Below are 24,256 nucleotides of genomic sequence, written 5' to 3'. Positions count from 1 at the left end.
ATTTTCACGTTTGGGTTTTTGTCATTTAGACATTTTAACAACCATGGACTTCAAAATATGACGAATTTAACTGCACATCACTAAACACTTACCCCAGATAATATTTCATTCGCGTTGGCGACAGGACTTGGATGGTAGATGTTAACGTTATCTAGTAAGTAACGCTAACTTAGCTGCTAACAATGGCCATGGTTTTTCACACTCAAATAGCCTCCATCATGGAGGTGCTAGCGAATGCAGCCGTGGCAGAGATCTGTAAACTCGTAGACGACGACTATGCAGTGGTTCGTTTGGAAATAACTCAAAGCCAGAAAGAAATCACTGCATTGCGGAGGAAACTTCAGCTAATCGAACTGAAGGTGGCACGGGAGCGCGCAGAGAAGACAATGCGAGAGCGCGTCCTCGCCAGTCGTCCCAGTAGTGACAAGATCCTCAACCGATACAGAGGAATGGCAAGAGGTACATTTTGCGGAAGGGAGGAGGGGAGGGTGTTAACCAGAATTTGGTCTTGGTCAGTTTTGAGATGGTATGCAATAATTCTATTGATTACTTAGCTTGCACAAAGACACTTTCAAATTTACTGCATTTCATATTATTTTCTCATTGAAAACAATGATGCATGGAACATAATCACTCGATCTATAAACATTATCTCCAGTTGTGTAGTGGTGCTTGGAGAAGTGGGTATACTTAAATTTTGCCCAAACATTTCCAAACGGCCCACCCAGCAAAGGAAAGACGCCCTTGTGTGAAAAATTGAGAAACCGTGACACTCTGAATAACCTTTAATCATGAAACCCATATTGGTCTTTCAATATCAGGCCAACCCAAGCTGTACTGTGCAAGTAGAAGGCCAGCATCCCGGAGTCGCCTCTTCACTGTTGACGTTGAGACTGGTATTTTTCCGGTACTATTTAATGAAGGTGCCATTTGAGGACTTGTCTCAAACTAGACACTCTAATGTACTTGTCCTCTTGCTCAGTTGTGCACTGTGGTTCTGTGAGGGGAGTAGTATACAGCGTTGTATGAGATTTTCAGTTTCTTGGCAATTTCTCGCATGGAATATCCATCATTTCTCAGAACAAGAATAGACTTGACAGGATTCAGAAGAAAGTCCTTTGTTTCTGGCCATTTTGAGCCTGTAATCGAACCCACAAATGCTGATGCTCCAGATACTCAACTAGAAGGCCAGTTTTATTGCAACACTTTTCAGCTGTGCTAACATAATTGCAAAAGGGTTTTCTAATGATCAATTAGCCTTTTTAAAATGATAAACTTGTATTAGCTAACATAACGTGCCATTGGAACACAGCAGTGATGGTTGCTGATAATGGGCCTCTGTACGCCTATGTAGATATCCCATTAAAAGTATGCCGTTTCCAGCTACAATTGTTAATGTTGTAAGTGACTGTCTACACTGTTTCTGATCAATTTGATATTTTAATGTACAAAAAAATTGCTTTTCCTTCAAAAACAAGGACATTTGTAAGTGACCCCAAACGTTTGAACGGTAGTATATGTGATTATTGTACAAATCCGAGTTTGCTTCATTTAGTATCATCTTAAATTAAGATATTACATTTTAATCTAATTAATAATTGAGTCTGTTGACACACCGTGCAAGAATGGTCCACCACCCAAAGGACATCTAGCCAACTTGACACAATTGTGGGAAGCATTGGAGTCAACATGGACCAGCATCCCTGTGGAACGCTTTCGACACCTTGTAGAGTCAATACCCCAATGAATTGAGGCTGTTCTGAGGGCAAAAGGGGGTGCAACTCATTATTAGGAAGGTGTTCTTCATGTATTGTACATTCAGTGTATAATATAGCGTTGAGCATTGACAGTAGCTAACCTAACCACCTCTTTTCCCCCAATCACACTCTCAGGTGAAGGACATCTCACTGGAGGCCACAGAAGCTTTGTGAAGCCAGCAGGACACAATACATGGAGAGATGACCAGCCAATCACTGTTGATGATGGGAGTGGAACCTCAACCCAGCACGTTATCGTGATCGAGGTTAGTGTAATACTATTACATCCAGGGCCTTAAACATACTATTTTTTGTATACCAGGCACTCTGGCAGGTAGGTAAAAGAATATCATGATTATAGCTTTAATTAACAGCCACTCAGATATTTTTTTTTACCAGATAAAATATTTTTGCCGCCATAATAAATAAAAAACATGAGCATGCATAGTAGAGGCAAAAAAAAATAATTCTGCCCCTTTAAGGTTACCTTAGTAACAGGGACACTTGCCTGTGACGATACCATGTCTCTTTTTGCTAGCAGTGGAAGCAAACTCAAACATTGAAAGCAACCTAGCTTGTGAACAAAGCAATGTAAATAGACAAGAAACACAAGAACAAAGTCTCATTTTAGTAGACTTTTGAGAAAATTAGACCAACATTTAAGACTGAGCGCATTGCTTCTAAAAACAAATCCTTCAAGACTTCGCCCACAGCACAGGCAGTGTTGCTTTGCAAGGTGGGGTAGCTATAACGTTTGAATTCCGATTTCTTTGCGCATTACCAGATATGAAACAAAACTGCAGAAATACTTTCAAAACAGCTGCTGCAGCATTTATTTAGCTATATATCACAACTTGCACTTGTGCTCATACTTCACTTGACTATTTTTATGAAATGCTTGCACTGTAGAGCCCTGAGTGTGACCACCCAAAAACGTAGCAGGTGAATTAGGCATTCTTACCCGCCAATGTCAATCTACGCGCAATTGGTAGGTGTTAATTTTAGACCGTGATTACATCAAAATTACAGTATATCAAATGTGGGCAGTTCATTTCATAAAGGCTCCCCTCGGCTATTCACTTGCTTACATGTACATTCTCATTTATCTGCCATAAGGGAGCTTGTGAGACTTCCCTACGGCATTATTATCCAATTCTACTCATGTATCGGTAATTCACCTCCTTTTTTCTTGTGTCAGTCTGAAGATGCAAGTCCTGGTGTCAAGCTGGAGAAGTCTGAACGGGAGGAGGACCCACGGCACAGCAGAGACATCCAGACTGGAGTAGCCCCCCCTGTAGCCACGGAGGACCCCACCACTGCCCCAGAGCTGCCCAGGACCCGACGCAGAATCACGGAGGTCAGTGGAACGCTGAACGCCATCCTCAAGTCAGAGACAGATACAGAGACTTTAACGGGGCTGGGGCGACTGGGCTGTCCACCTGCTCCCCGCTCAGAATATTTACTTGATGGTAACCCGAGCCCGAGGATGGTTCTGTCCCATCAGGACTCAGGTGACACGTTACAGACTGGCAATGATCTGCCCTGTTCATACGCTACAGGGACAGAGATGATACCTGGTGACATGACTGTGGGCTTAGATACACAGACTAATCCAATGGGAGCGGACTGGAACCAGTACAGTAGTAGTGTATATTCTGAAGGGTTCCTAGATAAGAAAGGCGAGGGTCTGGTCGTAGATGAGGTGACTGTGAAAGTGGAGGGCGATGCTCCTCTGACATGGAATGCAGACGAGACTCACTTAGGAAAACAGGGAAACACCAGTGACTTCTTAGACCACAGGGAAAGCTTAGAGACAAATCTAAATGTCGCCACCCACTCACCTTTACACGCACTCAGGGATCGCGACCCAGTGTCCACGTCCTTGGCACCATCCGATTCACACAGCAGCGTCTTTTTCGATCAGGTATTGAACTCAAAGGACCAAAGGGCCAAGGCTCAGGGAGGGGGAGCAACAACAGGCGGTAAAGAGAAGCGGTTCCTCTGCATGTTCTGTAACAAAGGCTTCAGCTGCCCTCAGAAGGTGGAGATCCACCAGAGGGTCCACACAGGGGTGAAACCCTTCAATTGTACCCAGTGTCACATGCGCTTCGCCCAGGCCTGCAACCTGAAGAGGCACCAGAGGGTCCACACAGGGGAGAAACCTTACAGCTGCCCCCAGTGTGAGAAGAGGTTCTCCCACCAGCACCATCTGAAGATGCACCTAAATGTTCATACGGGAGAAATGCCATTTGCCTGTACGTACTGCGGAAAGAGGTTCTCAGATAGGAGCTACCTCAGGATACATCAGCAGAAAAACCATTCCACTCTATAACATAGGAAGTAACCATTCCACTCATTAGCTTCTGACATTTAGATCAAACCCTGCATTAAAAACAGATGAATTTTCAGTGTTGTCAGCAGGAAAGATCCACAGATACCTTTGGAATAATGAGAGTAACAGATTTCAGTGTTGAATATTCCTGGGTAGAATATTGCATCCAGACATTGTGTGATATATTTAAGCATAACAAGTCTGTTACATATTGTGTTTGTACTGTGTAGGCTATATGTTGTTCACAAATGCTTATTTCTTTGATCCATTCAACTACTTACACTGAACAAAAATACAAGGGCAACAATTTCCAAGATTTTACTGACTTTCATATAAGGAAATCGTTCAATTTTAAATAAATAAATTAGTCTATGGATTTCACATGACTGGGCAGGGGCGCAGCCATGGATTGGCCTGGGAGGGCATAAGCTCACCCACTGGGGAGCCAGGCCCAGGTAATCAGAATTAGTTTTCCCCCACAAAAGGGCTTTATTACAGACTGAAACACTCATCAGTTTCATCAGCTTTCCAGGTGGCTGTTCTCAGACTATCCCGCATGTGAAGAAGCCAGATGTGGAGGTCCTGGGCTAGCAATGTTTACACGTGGTCTGTGGTTGTGAGGCCAGTTGGACGGACTGCTAAATTCTCCAACATTGGAGGCGGCTTATGGTAGAGAAATTAACATTTAATTATCTGGCAACAGCTCTGGTTGACATTCCTGCAGTCAGCATGCCAATCGCACTCTCCCTCAAAAATGTAGACATCTGTGGCATTGTGTTGTGTGACAAAACTTCACATTTTAGTGGCCTTTTATTGTCCCCAGCACAAGGTGCACCTTTGTAATGATCATTCTGTGTCATCAAATTCTTGATTTGCCACACCTGGATTATCTTGGCAAAGGAAAAATGCTCACTAACAGGGGATGTAAACACATTTGTGCACAAAATTTGAGACAAATAAGCTTCGTGTGCATATGAAACATTTCAGGGATCTTGTATTTCAGCTCATGAACCACGGGACCAACACAAGTTGAGTTTATATTTTTGTTCGGTGTGACAAAATTGCCACCAGAGACTCTATATGTATATATGTGTGGTTTTCATATGGTGTATTCAAAATGTTTATTTTTAATGAACACAAAATGGGACTTTTCGTTCTAAGAGTTTCAACGAGGCTCTCTTTAGCAGTTGTGGAAAAAGTACCCAAATGTCATACGAAATGTTAGCGTGCACTGCGCCCGGCCCACCACAGGAGTCGCTGGTGCGCGATGAAACAAGGATATCCCTACCGGCCAAACCCTCCCTAACCCGGACGACGCTAGGCCAATTGTGCGTCGCCCCACGGACCTTCAGATCGCAGCCGGCTGCGACAGAGCCTGGGCGCGAACCTCTGGTGGCACAGCTAGCGCTGCGATGCAATGCCCTAGACCACTGCTCCACCCGGGAGGCCCCAAATGTCATACTTGAGTAAAAGTAAAGATACCTTCATAGAAAATGGCTCAAGTGAAAGTCACCCACTACTTGAGTGAAAGTATTTGGTTTTAAATATACTTATGTTTCAAAAGTAATTTACAAACAAAGCATGTATTTAGTGCTTCCACCAGATCAAAGGCAGTAGGGATGACCAGGGACGTTCTCTTGATAAATGTAGGAATTTGGCAATTTTCCTGTCCTGCTAACGAGTACTTTTGGGTGTCAGGGAAAATGCATGGCGTTAAAGTACATTCTTTTCTTTAGGAATGTTGTGGAGTTAAAGTAAAAGATGTCAAATATAAATGGTAAAGTGCAGATAAGCAAAAAATCGCCCGCGCAGTCATGGGTGAACAGGGAGTATAGGAGGGAACTAAGCACACACCCCTGAGGGGCCCCCGTGTTGAGGGTCAGCGTGGCGGATGTGCCTACCCTCACCACCTGGGGACTGTCCGTCAGGAAGTTCAGGAGAGGGGAGATGTTCACAATATACAGTGCATTCGGAAAGTATGTTTTCTTATGTACTTTACACCACTTCTTTAGTATACAATCACATCTGATCTCACCCTATTCTGCATACACCCAACAGCACTTTATAACCATTACACATAAGGCCTACTATATATACCTACAAATCAAATGTTATTTGTCACATTAAATGTGCTTTGTAAATAAAAGGTGTAGACTAACAGTAAGTTGCTTACTTATGGGCCCTTCCCATGCAGAAAGAAACATTTACAAATAATAGAAAGATGATAACATGAGGAATAAATTCACAATGAGTAGTGATAACTTTGCTATATACAGGGGGTACCAGTACCGAGTCAATGTGCAGGGGTACAAGGTAACAGCAGTCTTATTGCTTGGGGGTAGAAGCTGTTAAGGGTCCTGTTGGTTCCATACTTGGTGCATCAGTACCACTTGAGAGAGAACAGTCCTGGGTGGCTGGAGCCTTTGACAAGTTATAGGGCCTTCTTCTGACACCACCTGGTATAGAGGTCCTGGATGGCAGAGAGCTCGGGTCCAGCGATGTGATGGGCCGTACGCACTACCCTCTGTGGCGCCTTGCGCTTGGATGCCAAGCAGTTGCCTAACCAAGCATTGATGCAGCCAGTCAAGATGCTTTCAATGGTGCAGCTGTATAACTTTTTGAGGATCTGAGGGCCCATTACAAATCTTTTCAGCCTCCTGAGGGGGAAATGGTGTTGTGCCCTCTTCACGCCTGTTTTTGTGTGTGTGTGGACCATGTTAGTTCCTTAGTGGTGTGAACACCAAGATTGAGACTCTCTTGACTTGCTCCACTAAAGCCCTGTCGATGTGGATGGGGGTGTGCTCGGCCCTCCGTTTCCTGTGGTCCACGATCAGCTCCTTTGTCTTGCTGACATTGAGGGAAAGGCTTTTGTCCTGGCACCACACTGCCAGGTCACTGACCTTCTGCCTACAGGCTGTCTCGTCGTCGGTGATCAGGCCTACCACCGTCATGTCGTCAGCAAACTTAATGGTGGTGTTGGAGTAGTTCGCGCCTGCGCCATCGTGGGTGAACAGGGAGTATGGGAGGGGACTAAGCATGCACCCCCGAGAGGCCCCGTGTGAGGTTCTTCAGCGTGGCGGATGTGCCTACCCTCGCCACCTGTGGACTGCTCGTCAGGAAGTTCACAATGTAGAGAGCATTCAGAAAGTATTCAGACCCCTTTGCGTTTTCCACATTTTGTTATTTACAGCTTTATTCTAAAATGGATTTAAAAAAACAAATTAAACACCTCAATCAACACACAATAGCCCACAATGACAAAGCGAACACAGGTTTTTAGACATTTTGGCCAATTTATTAAAAATAGAAAAACAATAATGCCTTATTTACGTATGTGTTCAGACCCTTTGCTATGAGACTTGAAATTGAGCTCCGGTGCATCCTGTTTCCATTTGGTTATCCTTGAGATGTTTCTACAACTTGATTGGAGTCCACCTCTGGTAAATTCAATTGATTGGACATAATTTGGAAAGGCACACACCTGTCTATATAAGGTCCCACAGTTGACAGTGCATGTCAGAGCAAAAATCAAGCCATGAGGTCAAAGGAATTGTCCGTAGAGCTCAGAGACAGGATTGTGTCGAGGCACAGATCTGGGGAAGGGTACCAAAAAATGTCTGCAGCATAGAAAGTCCCCAAGAACACAGTGGCCTCCATCATTCTTAAATGGAAGAAGTTGGGAACCACCAAGACTCTTCCTAGAGCTGGCCGTCTGACCAAATTGAGCAATAAGGGGAGAAGGGCCTTGGTCAGGAAAAAGTGACCAAGAAGCTGATTGTTACTCTGACAGAGCTCTAGAGTTCCTCTGTGGAGATGGGAGAACCTTCCAGAAAGACAACCACCTCTGCAACACTCCACCATTTAGGCCTTTATGGTAGAGTGGCCAGACAGAAGCCGCTCCTCAGTAAAAGGTACATCACAACCCGCTTGGAGTTTGCCAAAAGGCACCTAAAGGACTCTCAAACCATGAGAAACCAGATTCTCTGGTCAGATGAAACCAAGATTTGAACTATTCGGCCTGAATGCCAAGCGTCACATCTGGAGGAAACCTGGCACCATCCCTACGGTGAAGCATGGTAGTGGCAGCATCACGCTGTGGGGATGTTTTTCAGAGAAAGGGACTGAGAGACTAGTCAGGATCGAGGGAAAGATGAACGGAGCAAAGTACAGAAAGATCCTTGATGAAAACCTGCTCAGGACCTCAGACTGGGCGAAGGTTCACCTTCCAACAGGTGATCGACCATAAGCACACAGCCAAGACAACGCAGGAGTGGCTTCGGCATGAGTCTCTGAATGTCCTTGAGTGGCCCAGCCAGAGCCCAGACTTGAACTCGATCGAACATCTCTGGAGACACCTGAAAATAGCTGTGCAGCGACGCTCCCCAGCCAACCTGACAGAGCTTGAGAGGGTCTGCAGAGAAGAATGGGAGAAACTCCCCAAATTTTTGTAGCATCATACCCAAGAAGACTTGAGGCTGTAATCACTGCCAAAGGTGCTTCAATAACGTACTGAGTAAAGGGTCTGATTACTTATGTAAATGTGATTTCAGTTTTTTATTTGGAATACATTTGCAAGGGGTCTGGAACACCTACTGTAAACTTCAAAATAGTTTAGTCAGGTTTGTCTGATTTTGAACTTATCATAGCTGACTTACTTTTACCCACGACATCATATTTATGTCCACCATGACGGGTTTAACAACAATTATGTAATTCTGTAACTACAGTATAGGACTCAAAAATAATGGGGCTGGGTAAACACTCCATGTTGAAAGTGTGTCTATTATCTGTGTGTGTGTTCTATCACTTGCAAGTAAATTGATGATTTTAATTGGCTGATGAGCATTTTTTTTATTTTATGTTCACTTGTATGGCCCATCCATCATTAAAGTGTGTATTTTCTGTGCGTGTGTGTGCGTGTACGTACCTAAGAGAGTGCATGTCTGTAATCTGTATCATGGCTCTCTTTCAGGAGGAGGAGGGTCCAGAAGTGCTGCTGGTGAAGGAGGAGGGTCTGGGGAACCCTGAGGGGGACATGGTCATGGAGGACAACCAGACTACACCTCCTCCTGAACCCACAGAGGAACCAGCTGAGCAGCACAGGACCACACACAATCTCACTGAGGTGAGCCCACTATAAACTACTGAATGGTATTAGATCAAATCCAATTCTATTTGTCACATGCACCGAATACAACAGTGAAATGCTTACTTACAAGCCCTAAACCAACAATGCAGTTTTAAGAAAAAAATTAAAGTATTTACTAAATAAACTGAAGTAAACTATAAATAAATAAAAATGACATTTTTTTGGAAAACTAACATAATTAAAGAGCAACAATTCAATAACAGTAACAAGGCTATATACAGGGGGTAACGGTACAGAGTCGATGCGTGGGGGGACAGGTTAGTAGAGGTAATTGAGGTAATATGTAGATAGAGGTAAAAATGACTGCATAGATAATAAACACAGAGTAGCAGCAGCGTAAAGGGGGGGGTCAATGCCAACAGTCCTGTTAGCTGTTAAGGAGTCTTATGGCTTGGGGGTAGAAACTGTTAAGCCTTTTGGACCTATACTATCCAGTACCGCTTGCAGTACGGTAGCAGAGAGAACAGTCTATGACTAGGGTGGCTGGAGTCTTTGGCAACTTTTAGGGCCTTCCTACACCACCTGGTATAGAGGTCCTGGATGGCAGGAAGCTTGGCCCTAGTGATGTACTGGGCCGTGCGCACTACTCTCTGCATCCACAAAGCCTCTCTGAGTACAAGTGCTGATCTAAGATCAGTTTTGCTATGTAGACAGGCGGGGACCTGATCTTGGATCAGCACTTCTATTCTGAGATTCTCTTTAGGATATGGCCCCAGGTCTTGATTCATTTTGTTGTGTGGGACAAAATTAGTGTGGGACTATGCCTTTGAATTATCGAACCATTTTAATGAGCGTCATGTAATTAAATTAACTAATACATTTGCATAGTGTCAAAGCAACTAACATGTTTGCATAGTATTCATAGCAATCCCTCATTGCCCAATCAGAAGATGCCCCATAGCAGGGTGTTCATATCAGATTTCTTGATCCAACATCCTCTCACTCTGTATCTCTTACAGTCAGTAGACATGGAGGATGGGAAGCCTGATCTGCTGCTGGTCAAAGAGGAGACAATAGAAGATGAACCAGAGAGCATTGATCTGCTGAGTGGACTAAAGATGGGGGAGCAAGGTAAGAGAGAAATACATATAGCCAACATATAGTAATAGATCTTCAATGGGAATAGTGATACATATAGCCTAGATACACAATAGAATAGTGATGCAACTGGTTACTATTCTTTTATCAAATGAAATTAATACAACTTGTGTTTGTATACAAAAACACACATTATAATGTATGAACTTGACCAGTTAATTGACTCAATATGTATGAGTTTCCCTTCAGTCAGTCAACTTCGGTACAACATACTATGGGGAGTCGCACTCTCGCGACTTTGGTTGAATGATCTCACCTGACAAGGCCAATGAAATCCATGCCTCGCTGGAAGCCCCGCCTTCCATAGGTGATAAGCATGAGGCACAGATTCCTTCCTTCAATTATTCTGCTCTTCACCTCGGTGTGAACAGGAACGATTCACACTAATAAAACAAACAATTGGAAAACGAGAATTACGTTGCGCCAACTAAACTGTCCCATAGTGGTAGAGTGTCCTCACCCTCTGTATGTTGTGTGCTTAGTTTGTATTTGTTCTCACAAGTTTTCTAATCACAAACAATTAGTTAATCTTCAATTTGCTGGAAGAAAATGATTTAAACGTTTAAGAAAGCGGCCGAGGCGACGATGTGTTCATTCACCCAGTCATGCAGTTATACTATTTCTCTGAAAGATGCTCACGATTTATGTGTATTTTGTCTCGGCTTTGAACACGCTCAGGCGGCCCTCGCTTGAACCAGTCTGTGTGAGCATTGCCACATACTGCGTGCAAACTCCCTGGCAAGACGTCTCGCATTCTTGAGAAAGCTTGGAGTTACCGATGGCAACTTTCCTTTCCCGGATGCCGGTATCTCGCCTGGGACTGAGGTGCAGGAAACAGAGAGATTTGGGGCTTTGGTGGAACTAGCCTCCCAGCTAGGAGATAGTGAGCCGGCTGGTTTGTCTCCCATGATGACATACAGGACACAGGTTTCGGATAACAACATGGTGTTCTGGACGCTCCAGGAGTTTCTCGGAAGAGGACTTAGTTCCTGGACAGCCACACCCTAACACTATGTGAGTAGCAGGGTAAACCCTGGTATCCAACGCATTGTTCATAGAATTGTGCCACAGGGTGGCTATACATTTTGGAGTTGAAGTGGCCATGTTCACACCCGTGGCAAAGTCCAGGTTCGGTGGGAAGTATCAGCCCCCTGTGGTTGCCACAGTCAAGCACCACCTATCCCTGTTTCTGGATTTCGTCGAAGAATTGATGACAACCTGGTCCAACCTGCATTTAGCTCAGCTGATGCTGCATTGGTGTGCCCCCTTCATGGATCTGGAGGGGATGGATTGGGCGGGGCTGGCGCACACGCCTCCAGTCTATAGCAAGTTACCTGGCTACCTAGCCTGTTGGCTCACAAGGGTGTGGCTAATGCGGATCCTATGCTCCCTAACAAGCACTGTCGCTTTTCAGCTGCTCAGCTGGATAAGGTGTATTGCACAGAGGGGATGGCTGATCCCTGTTGTCTATAACTGTATTGCAGGTCTACTAGACAGAGTTGCTGCCGGAGCTTGGCATGGCTTTGGCTGCAGGAGTCCCACACCGAGCTCCTGGATGAGATTCGTGTTACGGCCAACTTCATTCTGTTCACGTCCCGGTGTACCGTTCTGGCACTCGGCAAAAGCAGGGGCGCAAATGTGGTGGCACACTGCCATCTTTGACGTTTTCAGAAGGAGTGGGACAGACAAATGTACCATTGATGCTGGGCCGGCTAAGCGGGCTGTCCCAAGGGCCCAGCACCAGGTCCAACGCCAATCTGCCTGGCATAAGTGTCGCACCGCTTCCAGGGGCGACATGGTCCTGCTACGGCACAGGAAAGGAGACTTCGGGCAAACGTTTCCACCTAAACATATTGTTTCAACCCCATTGTTTGCGGATGTTAAGAGTGTTGTGTATTCCACATGTGAGTTCACTAAAACATCCACATTCAGATACAAGTTTGTTGAGTGTGGTGGAAACATATTTTTCCCAGGCCACAACTGGGGGCGTCATGACTCCTCAGATGGCACTTTACAGGAGACTCGCTGCCTGATCTGCCCTGGATCATGCGAACAGTGATGTCAGGCTACAATTCATTGTACGAATCCCCCCCATGTTTTTGCGGCATCATCACATCAACTGTTCCCCTGGCCTCTGCCAGTATTAACGGAGGAAATATCCTCCCTGCTCCAGAAACAGGCAGAACGAATGGTTCCTCTGTTGGAAGCCCAAGACAGCTGGTACAGTCTCTATTTACTGGTTTCGAAAAGGGACGGTGGTTTAAGCCCTATTCTAGACATGCTTTCCCTGAACAAGCATCTCAGAGTTCGCAAGTTCAAAATGCTCATAAACCAGCGGCTGTTACTGTCCATGTGTCCAGGCAATTGGTTCACCCACTATCGGCCTAAAGGATGCGTACTTTCGTCTGCCCATGTACCCCAGTCACATAAAGTTCCTGAGGTTCCATTACAAGGCGATAGCCTACACGTTTTTTGTACTCCCATTCGGCTTGTCTCTCTCGCCTCTCGTCTTTTCACAGGTGGTGGAGGCGGCTCTGGCACCCATCAGGGGCTGAGGGTGTTGGCCTACCTAGACAGTTGGCTGATAGCAGTCAAAGGAACAAGCAGTGTTTCACACCGAGGCTAGTGCCCCATGTTCATTCTCTAGGTTTTATTGTAAACCAGAAAAAGAGCTTCCAGCTCTGCTTGACCCAATTTCGGGTGAGCAGCACAGTACGTTTTCACCAGTTCCTGCGCCTACTGGGGATGATGGCTTCTATGATGGTGGTCAGTCCCCTGGAACTATAATTAATGCGGCTGTTCCAGTGCTGGGTGCTAGCAACGCGCTTGGACGCATCTCGCCACCTAAACCAGTCAATTCCAGTATCCCCAACATATATCTTCGGGCACTGGCCCAGTGGAGGGATCCCCAGCTACTGTCGCAAGGGGTTCTCATGGCCCAGGTGTTGTCCCGCAAGGTGGTCACAACAGACTCATCCCCCCAAGGGTGGGGGCGCGCTGTGCGATGGGTTACTCAATTCGGAAAGAACGGATGGTGTCATAGTGGGGCGCAGGGCGCTCTCTAAACACTCTCTCTCCCACTGGGTTGTGGAGGCTATCCCCCTGGCATATAGCGGCAAGGGTTACCTAGCTGTGGCAGCTCCTACTTCACAAGGGGTCTGGCAGCATATTGAGCATTGTTTAAAAGGTTGACTAGAGGAGATATTTGTGCCGTGGCGAGTTGGGCATCACCACACATTTTTTTTCAAAGGTTTTAATCACTTGGATGTCACTGCTCCAGTGTAGCCCACAATGTGCTTATGGCTGGGATGGGAAATAACTAGGCAGCACGCTGTCGGTGGTCTGCCATGGGCTGTTTAATTTAGTATCCGTTGGGGTCGGCTTATGGCGTGATTATAGTTCCCCATAGTATGCTATTCTGAATTGGACTGACTGAAAGGGAACGTAATGTTATGTCTATAATACTGTTCCCTGAAGGAGAGACATTAGGTACAACACCCATTTGGCTGCCCATTCCTGGACTTGGTGAAGAGCGGTATTACATTTAGGGAATAAATCCAGTTTCACTCCTCCAGGGAACAGTAGTTCTAGTCATACCGTTATGTTTTCTCTGGCATGTTTGTAAAGTCTTGTTAGCGGTTGATGTAATTCTTCAATAACACAAACTCCAAAGCAAATCAGGGAGAAAAATAGGTTTATTCAAAGAGGACCAATCATAGATGTTATGCTGGGAGGTAGATGTTCAGTCTCCCCTGTCCTCAGCTTTTCTCCACAGAACAAAGGAACAGGATGCCATTCATAACCCTCCACCCTAGCATGTGGTTGACCAATCAGAAGTCCTTGCAGTACAACTGGGCCAATGGTCAAATAACAAGTATCCTGCTCCAGACTCAATGTGCAGACCAATGAAAACGTGGCACTCGTAGCACTGAGTGCAGGACTGACATTCCACAGATTCTAAACAGCTGTTGAACTGAAGACCAACTATTTACTCTCGTCCTCGCATCCTCTGCGTTGTGTATTTATCTTCTAAATATTCTTAGTCTGTTTTGTTACCTCTTCCTGCAGGTGGTTGGCTGGAGGTTAACAGAGGAGACTGGGTGGCCATTTTGGATTGCCAGACCGGTGCAGTGAAGGGTCCAGGGGAGAACGTCACTGAGCAGGCCAGATCCAGTAGCGACATAGTCGGGGTCCGTGGATGGGACAGCGTCCTCAACTCTGGGCCTGGGATCAACACTGTTAACCACAACCAGAAACAAACAGCTGAACACAAAACCACAACTGAACTTAGTCTCCATGACAACAGACTGGCTGAGACAACAGCGAGGCGTAGATTTGGTCTGCAGGGACGGGGAGGTGTCCGTATGCGGTTGGAGAGAACAGACACGGACTCGGCTAGCGATGCTCCGTCCTGCTTCTATAGTTGTGATTCAGAGAGACTGATGGCACCTCAGGTTAACCCCCTAACAGATGCTGCCTTCAGCCTGCCTTCTATAGGATCTATCAACTGGAACATGGACCCTGTGACAACACAGACACTCCCTGGCCTTCATTCTCCTCACACTCTCCTTATGTTAAACCAGACCTCAGACAATTCTTCAACACTAAATGGCTACACAAGCCCATTGACAAATGACAGTAGTAGAGATGGAATCAGTAAAGAAAAGCGCTTCCCGTGTTCGTTCTGTGGGAAAGCTTTCAGTTTCCCCAAACAGGTGGAGATCCACCAGAGGATACACACGGGGGAGAAGCCATTCGGCTGTCACCTGTGCCGTGCCCGTTTCTCCCGATCGACCCACCTGAAGAGGCATCAGAGGGTCCACACAGGAGAGAAACCGTACAGTTGCCCCCAGTGTGAGAAGAGGTTCTCCCACCAGCACAATATGAAAGTGCACCTGAAGGTCCACACGGGAGAGGCCGTTCGCCTGTACGCACTGCGGGAAGAGGTTCTCAGAGAGGAGACACGTCAGGATACACCAGCAGAAAATGCACAAGACCCATGTCTACCGTATAGGGACATGTAATGTAGTATAAGCATTTTGCTACACCTGCAATAACATTGCTAAACACGTATGTGACCAATATAATTTGATTTGATTAGTTAGTGCTAGTTAGTTTGGGATGTAGTAGGGAACCGGATGAGGTAAACTGAGGAAATGAGTGTGATGAGGCAGAGTAGATGATATGGTGTCTGTAAAAGTGCTTCGCTGATGTAAAGTGATAACCTTGTCCTGTTTTTGTGCAATATAATGTTTTATCCTTTTCCAAAGTATTCTAAAATGTATTTTATTAAAGCGAGGGTGCTAGATGTACGGTAAGTGTTACCATAGTGAGAACAGTTATTAAACTTGCCACACGTATCATTTTGTGCAATAAAAGTACTGAACTTCACGTTATGAGTGTAGGACTATTTGGTTTACGTTAAATACAACATTAACTCTGTGCTGACTTACTTGGTTATTTTTGTATCATTGTAGGGACTGAGTTTCCCTTCTCTCAGTCGAACCGAAACATACACTGCTCAAGAAATAAAGGGAACACTTAAACAACACAATGTAACTTCAAGTCAATCACACTTCTGTGAAATCAAACTGTCCACTTAGGAAGCAACACTGATTGACAATAAATTTCACATGCTGTTGTGCAAATGGAATAGACAACAGGTTGAAATTATAGGCAATTAGCAAGACACCCCCAATAAAGGAGTGGTTCTGCAGGTGGGGACAACAGACCACTTCTCAGTTCCTATGCTTCCTGGCTGATGTTTTGGTCACTTTTGAATGCTGGCGGTGCTTTCATTCTAGTGGTAGCATGAGACGGAGTCTACAACCCACACAAGTGGCTCAGGTAGTGCAGCTCATCCAGGATGACACATCAATGCGAGCTGTGGCAAGAAGGTTTGCTGTGTCTGTCAGCGTAGTGTCCAGAGCATGGAGGTGCTACCAGGAGACAGGCCAGTACATCAGGAGACGTGGAGGAGGCCGTAGAAGGGCAACAACCCAGCAGCAGGACCGCTACTTCCACCTTTGTGCAAGGAGGAGCACTGCCAGAGCCCTGCAAAATGACCTCCAGCAGGCCACAAATGTGCATGTGTCTGCTCAAACGGTGAGAAACAGACTCCATGAGGGTGGTATGAGGGCCCGACGTCCACAGGTGGGGGTTGTGCTTACAGCGCAACACCGTGCAGGACGTTTTTCATTTGCCAGAGAACACCAAGATTGGTAAATTCGCCACTGGCGCCCTGTGCTCTTCACAGATGAAAGCAGGTTCACACTGAGCACGTGACAGACATGACAGTCTGAAGACGCCGTGGAGAACGTTTTGCTGCCTGCAACATCCTCCAGCATGACCGGTTTGGCGGTGGGTCAGTCATGGTGTGGGGTGGCATTTCTTTGGGGGGCCGCACAGCCCTCCATGTGCTCGCCAGAGGTAGCCTGACTGCCATTCGGTACCGAGATGAGAAAAAAAAAATCCAGAAAATCGCATTGTAGGATTTTTAATGAATTTATTTGCAAATTATGGTGGAAAATAAGTATTTGGTCAATAACAAAAGTTTATCTCAATACTTTGTTATATACCCTTTGTTGGCAATGACAGAGGTCAAATGTTTTCAGTAAGTCTTCACAAGGTTTTCACACACTGTTGCTGGTATTTTGGCCTTTCCTCCATGCAGATCTCCTCTAGAGCAGTGATGTTTTGGGGCTGTTGCTGGGCAACACGGACTGTCAACTCCCTCCAAAGATTTTCTATGGGGTTGAGATCTGGAGACTGGCTAGGCCACTCCAGGACCTTGAAATGCTTCTTACGAAGCCACTCCTTTGTTGCCTGGGCGGTGTGTTTGGGAGCATTGCCATGCTGAAAGACCCAGCCACGTTTCATCTTCAATGCCCTTGCTGATGGAAGGTTTTCACTCAAAATCTCACGATACATGGCCCCATTCATTCTTTCCTTTACACGGATCAGTCGTCCTGGTCCCTTTGCAGAAAAACAGTGTGACTGTTTGAGGTTGTGGACAGGTGTCTTTTATACTGATAGCAAGTTCAAACAGGTGCCATTAATACTGGTAACGAGTGGAGGACAGAGGAGCTTCTTAAAGAAGAAGTTACAGGTCTGTGAGAGCCAGAAATCTTGCTTGTTTGGAGGTGACCAAATACTTATTTTCCACCATAATTTGCAAATAAATTCATTAAAAATCCTACAATGTGATTTTCTGGATTTTTTTTCTCATTATGTCTGTCATAGTTGCAATGTACCTATGATGAAAATTACAGGCCTCATCTTTTTAAGTGGGAGAACTTGCACAATTGGTGGCTGACTAAATACTTCTTTGCCCCACTGTACATGTGAAGTGTCTTTGGGTAATTAACCACATACCCCTTATTAACACTTTGTTAGCTTGTCATTTGAAACAGTCCTAAACAAATACCCTGTTTTTACAGAGACCGTTAACCTAGGCTAGAACAAAGACTTGAATATTTACCTTACTGAGGTGATGTCGATGAAGACTTTTTTTACTCGAGTAATTGTGAGAACAACACAACATATCGCATGACTCCAAGTTTACTTCGATATATTATTATATCAATATTTGCGCATAAAGGCATTTCCACCTCCATTTCTCATAGTTATTTACCTGACACAAAAAGATCCCACCGTGTTGGAACAAATAAATTGTCTGTCAGCATTAATAAAATTGTATCAGCATTTCATGTTCCCATCAGCCCTGTCGTTTCCTTTTTCATGCATCAGGTAATTAATCTGCATGAAATGGTTGGATGGAAACGTGGTTATTGATTAATTTCTCAGAAGAGGGGGAAAAAACATCAACAAATTCAGTAATACTTTACATAGGATGAAGAAACAATACTCCATGCCGTAACTCCATACTACTTGTAAGACATAGAGAACTGATAATGTATACCTACCTGGTCTCAGAGCATTTGGTATTATTCTGTAAGTAAATCCGAGACACTCCATTTAGTATGTTACGTTTGGTATGGTTACATACAACAGATGGTTACTTTAGTATTTTCTACATTGTAGAATAATAGTGAAGACATTAAAACTATTATATAACACATATGGAATCATGTAGTAAACAAAAGTGTTAAACAAATCAAAACATTTTATATTTGAGATTCTTCAAAGTAGCTACCCTTTGCCTTGATGACAGCTTTGCACACTCTTGGCATTCTCTCAACCAGCTTCACCTGGAATGCTTTTCCAATAGTCTTGAAGGAGTTCCCACATATGCTGAGCACTTGTTGACTGCTTTTCCTTCACTCTGCGATCTGACTCATGCCAAACCATCTCAATTTGGTTGAGGTTGGGGGATTGTGGAGGCCAGGTCATCTGATACAGCACTCCATTATTCTCCTTCTTGGTAAAAAAGCTCTTACACAGCTTGGAGGTGTGTTTTGGGTCATTGTCCTGTTGGGAAAAAAATGATAGTCCCACCAAGCCCAAACCAGATGGGATGGCATATCACTGCAGAATGCTGTGGTAGCCATGCTGAATAAGTGTGCCTTGAATTCTAAATAAATCACAGACACTGTCACCAGCAAAGCACCCCCACACCATAACACCTCCTCCTCCATGCTTTACGGTGGGAAATACACATGCGGAGAACATCCGTTCACCCACACTGCATCTCACATAGACACGGCAGTTGGAACCAAAAAATCTTACATTTTGACTCCATACCAAAGGACAAATTTCCACCAGTCTAATGTCCATTGCTTGTGTTTCTTGGCCCAAGCAGGTCTCTTCTTATTATTGGTGTCCTTTTAGTAGTGGTTTCTTTGCAGCAATTCGACCATGAAGGCCTGATTCACACAGTCTCCTCTGAACAGTTGATGTTGAGATGTGTCGGTTACTTGAACTCTGTGAAGCATTTATTTGGGCTGCAATGTCTGAGGCTGGTAACTCGAAAGAACCTATCCTCTGCAGCAGAGGTAACTCTGGGTCTTCCATTCCTGTGGCGGTCCTCATGAGAGCCAGTTTCATTATAGCGCTTGATGGTTTTTGTGACTGCACTTGAAACGTTCAAAGTTCTTGAAATTGTCCGTATTGACTGACCTTCATGTCTTAAAGTAATGATAGACTGTCATTTCTCTTTGCTTATTTGAGCTGTTCTTGCCATAATATGGACTTGGTCTTTTACCAAATAGAGCTATCTTCTGTATGTCCCCCTACCTTGTCACAACACAACTGATTGGCTCAAACGCAATTAAGAGGGAAAGAAATTCCACAAATGAACTTTTAATTAAACACACCTGTTACTTGAAATTCATTCCAGGTGACTACCTCATGAAGCTGGTTGAGAGAATGCCAAGAGTGTGCAAAGCTGTCATCAAGGCAAAGGGTGGCTATTTGAAGAATATAAAATCTATTTTAATTTGATGAACACTTTTTTGGTTACTACATGATTCCATATGTGTTATTTCATAGTTTTGATGTCTTCACTGTTATTCTACAATGTAGAAAATAGTACAAATAAAGAAAAACCCTTGAATGAATGTGTTTTAAAACTCTTGACCGGTAGTGTATGTTTTTGCAAATTCATAACATGTCATTCATAACATATCATACGAAATGGGTGATGGAAATCCACACATGAATACATACCATAAGAAACGTAACGTTTCATACTAATTGGAGTGTCTCCGATTTACGTACAGTGCGAGTAGGCCAGTGAGTCTACATGATGAGATTATTATGGATAAGAGCCAGAATATTTGTATTTGTTATTCAAATTTACTGTGAACTTTCACCACCCTGTGAAGTTCAGTATAATTGATTTAATCTGTAGTTTAATAAACTGCATGGTTTCCCGAGTCGTAGTGGGAAAACCACACACCATATCATCGCGTGACTCCAAATTTACTTCGTTAAGATAGTTGTTATATTAATATTTGCGCATAAAGTTGTTTCCACCGCATTTCCTAGTATAATTAATTTTAATGACACAAAAAGATACCATGTTAAACGAACAAATGATCTGTCGGTAATTGTAAAATTGTGCCGAATCTTCCTGTTTCCATCACAGCTGTTGTGATTTTTTTTTATATGGTAGGATTTTACTCGCATACAACTGTGGAGGGAAACGTGGTTAGAGTTACAAAAAAGTTTGGTTCAAATTGGATGTTAGGTACTATGTTTATTGAATATTATATGAGTCCTATAAATTAAAATGGCCAATTTGGGTGCCATCAATTGCTTTAATTTCAAATGATATTTCATCAAAACAACGTTTCTAACTACAGAAACGATTTCAGGACAGCCTAAGATGGCTTGCTGAAATGACATGGAACGACCCCTGAGATCATATCAGTCAGTTAATATGACCTTTATGAATTATGAAGTCTTTATGTGCGTGCATTGATTACATAAATGTTTTAACGTCTCAAATGCTTCAGAATTCACAAAAAGTTACGTTGGCTGATGAAGAATATCTCATAGAAGACGTATAAGATCTCCTAAACCTGTGTTTACCACGAACATGATGTTTTTTTCGCGTTTATCCAAAACTCCTACACTTTCACCTTGGGCTTCACCTTGGGCTTTGACCAACATGGCTGAATGTGTGCTTGCAGAAAGACGCCATTATGTAATAACCAGTACAGTACTTCAAAGAACAGCGAGCGTACGTTTCACTTTAACCACACCCTTTCAGCTATTACGCTCACCAATAAGATCCTTTCTCTTTAGTGTAAACGGAAGAGAACAGTAACCAATAACAATTTCCATGTTAGCGTTTTTACTGTTGTTATTTAGACCTGTATTAACACCTTGGAACTCAAAATATAATTAATAATTTCCCCAGGTAATGTTTGATTCGCGTTGGAAATAGGACTTGGTGGATAGATGTTATCTAGGTAACGCTAGCTAGTAGCTGTTAACAATGGCTAACTGTATGGTTTTTCACACTCAATTAGCCTCCATCATGGAGGTGCTAGCGAATTCAGCCGTTGCAGAGATCTGTAAACTCGTAGACGACGACTATGCAGTGTTTCGTTTGGAAATTACTCAAAGCCAGAAAGAAAACAGGTCATTGCGGAGAAAACTGCAGCTACTGGAAATGAAGGTGGCACGGGATCGCGCAGAGAGGACAATGCGAGAGCGCGTTCTCGCCAGTCGTCCCAGTAGTGACAAGTCCCTCGACCGATACAGAGGAATGGCAAGAGGTACATTTTGCAGATGGCAGGGGTTATCGCCCCTTTCCCCTCAGTGCATGTGTTCAGATGTGTTACCTAGAATTGGGTCTTGTAACATTTTTCGATAGTATCCAATACTTCCCTTGATTATCTAGCTTTTATTTTACCAGGTAGGTCAATTAAGAACAAATTATTCTTGCACAAAGACAATATCATATTCTAACCAGATTCTTGATTTACTGAGTTTCCAATTATCATAATGTGATGCATGGAACATAATCAATCCATCAATAGTATATCTAGACTTTATGAGAAGTGTTACTTTACATCCTTTCCAATTGTAGACAGTGTTCAATATAGTGTTGAGCATTCACAGTACCTAACTTAACCACCCCTTTTTCCCCAATCACTCTCAGGTGAAGGACATCTCACTGGAGGCCACAAGAGCTTTGTGAAGCCAGCGGAACACAACGCGTGTAGAGATGACCAACCCATAGCTGTAGATGAGAGGAGTGGATCCTCAACCCAGCATGTTATCGTGATAGAGGTTTGTGTCATAGTGTGACATTGAAAATGACAGTCTGTCAAATGTTGCCCGTTTATTTCAGAAAGGCTCCCTCAACTATTAATTTGCTTACATGTACATCCTCAGGATGTGAGAGCCCTACGACATTGTTATCCAATTCCACTGTACCGATAATAACCTTCTCTCTTTTTGTGTCAGTCAGCAGAGGCTGCAGGACCTGGGGTCAAGCAGGAGAAGACTGAAGGAGAGGAGAACTCAAGACACAGCAGAGACATCCAGACTGGCACAGCAGCAGGAGTGGCGCTCCCTGTAGCCACAGAGGACCTCACCACCTCCGTCGCACCGCAGGTCAGGACCCGACACAGCATCATGGAGGTCAGTGGAACGCCGAACGCCATCCTCAAGTCAGCGACAGACACAGAGACTTTAACTGTAACACACAGGCTCTTACGCACAGGATCTGACCACAGATCAGACCCAGAGAGACTGGGGCTGGGGCCACTGGGTTGTCCTCCTGCTTCTGGCTCAGAGTATTTACCAGTATTTTACCAGAGCCAGAGAATGGTTCATTCTTGTGGAGATGGTGACACGTTAGACACTGGCAGTGATGATCTGTCTTGTTCTTACACAACAGAGATGGACCCTGGCAACATGCCCTTGGGTTTAGAGACACAGACTGATCTGTCTAGTGGGGACTGGAACCAGTACAGTAGTAGCGTATACTCTGAAGGGTGCCTAGATAAGAAAGGGGAGGTTATAGTCGTAGATGAGGTGACTGTGAAAGTGGAGGGCGACACTCCTCTGACATGGAATGTAGACGAGACTCCCTCAGGAGAAGGACACTCACAAGGTAGAGATTTCTTAGATTATAGGGAAAGCTTAGAGACAAATCCAAATGTCACGACCCACTCCCCTTGCTCCCAGAAGGTGGAGATCCACCAGAGGGTCCACACAGGGGTGAAATCCTTCAGTTGTACCCAGTGTCACATGCGCTTCGCCCAGGCTGGTGACCTGAAGAGGCACCAGAGGGTCCACACAGGGGTGAAACCCTTCAGCTGTACCCAGTGTCACATGAGCTTTGCCCAGGCTGGCAACCTGAAGAGGCACCAGAGGGTCCACACAGGGGAGAAACCCTACAGCTGCCCCCAGTGTGAGAAAAGGTTCTCCCGCCAGCACCAGCTGAAGATGCACCTGAAGGTCCACACGGGAGAAAGGCCATTTGCTTGTACGCACTGTAGTAAGAGTTTTTCAGAGAGGAGCTACCTCAGGATACACCAGCAGAAAAACCATTCTACTCTATAGTATAGAAAGTAACCATTCCACCCGATAGCTTCTGACGTTTAGATCAAACCCTGAATTGAAGACAAAGATTCATTTTCATTGTTGTCAGCAGAAAATACCCATAGATGGGTTTGGAAAAACAAGAGTAACACATTTCAGTGTTGAATATTTCTGGGTAGAATATTGCATCCAGACATTATGTGATTATATAAGGCATACAGTTTATAACCCTAAAAAGTCTGTTACATATTGTGTTTGTACTGTGTAGGTCAGGGATCTCTTGTAGGTTTTCGCTCCAACCCTACTTATATCGAGCCTGGTTCAGCTTATCAACCAACTAATTATTAGAATCAATTGCGCTAGATTAGGGTTGGAGTGAACCTACAGGACGATAGCTCTCCAGGAACAGGGTTGGAGAGTCCTGGTGTAGGCTATATGATGTTCACAAATGCCGATTTCATGACTTCCATTCAACTACTTCATTTTTTCCCCAAGACACTTTTAATGAGAAAATGTATGCAGTTTATCAAGTTCATGCAGATTTTTAGTTGAGACATGTATTTGTGGTTTTCATATGGAGTATTTAGAACTTGTTTGTTTAATAAACACAAAATGGGACTTTTAATTCTAAGACTTTCATTATTCTTTTTAGCCAGTTCTTCTGAAAGTAGCCCACGAGCCAAAAGTGGTCCCCGAAAATTGCGTACTACCTCACATGACCTAAATTACGTGGACACCTGCTCGTCGAACATCTCATTCCAAAATCATGGGCATTAATATGGACTTGGTCCCGTCTTTGCTACTATAACAGCCTCCACTCTTCTGGGAAGGATTTCCATGTTGGAATATTGCTGCGGGGACTTAATTCCATTCAGCCGCAAGCATTAGTGAAGTCAGGCACTGATGTTGGGCGATTAGTCTTGGCTCGCAGTCTGTGTTCCAATTCATCCCAAAGGT

General features: G+C 44.4%; 2 protein-coding genes across 3 annotated transcripts; both read left to right on the top strand.

Moving 5' to 3' along the window:
* Nucleotides 1-163: 163 nt before the first annotated feature.
* On the top strand, nucleotides 164-23,924 carry LOC115145677 (zinc finger protein 213-like). 2 transcript variants are annotated; one of them, XM_029687203.2, is made up of 7 exons: nucleotides 164-459; nucleotides 1,893-2,023; nucleotides 2,956-3,114; nucleotides 9,062-9,214; nucleotides 10,198-10,309; nucleotides 14,405-15,143; nucleotides 23,038-23,924. In XM_029687203.2, exons 1-7 carry the CDS (start codon nucleotides 183-185, stop codon nucleotides 23,318-23,320), a joined length of 1,854 nt encoding a protein of 617 aa, XP_029543063.2. In that variant the 5' UTR covers nucleotides 164-182; the 3' UTR covers nucleotides 23,321-23,924. The 2 variants fall into 2 exon arrangements, with proteins under 2 accessions (XP_029543063.2, XP_064860013.1); XM_065003941.1 differs by lacking the exons at nucleotides 164-459; nucleotides 1,893-2,023; nucleotides 2,956-3,114; ... (1 more) ...; nucleotides 10,198-10,309; nucleotides 14,405-15,143 and adding exons at nucleotides 21,042-21,522; nucleotides 21,909-22,039 and having other exon boundaries at nucleotides 22,217-23,924.
* On the top strand, nucleotides 3,121-6,249 carry LOC135561848 (zinc finger and SCAN domain-containing protein 5B-like). Its single transcript, XM_065003942.1, has one exon. It carries the CDS (start codon nucleotides 3,244-3,246, stop codon nucleotides 4,087-4,089), a length of 846 nt encoding a protein of 281 aa, XP_064860014.1. The 5' UTR covers nucleotides 3,121-3,243; the 3' UTR covers nucleotides 4,090-6,249.
* Nucleotides 23,925-24,256: the final 332 nt, after the last annotated feature.

The sequence above is a fragment of the Oncorhynchus nerka genome, linkage group LG18 (assembly GCF_034236695.1).
Source record: "Oncorhynchus nerka isolate Pitt River linkage group LG18, Oner_Uvic_2.0, whole genome shotgun sequence".
NCBI classification, from domain to species: domain Eukaryota; kingdom Metazoa; phylum Chordata; class Actinopteri; order Salmoniformes; family Salmonidae; genus Oncorhynchus; species Oncorhynchus nerka.
This window is presented reverse-complemented; position numbering and strand designations above follow the sequence as displayed.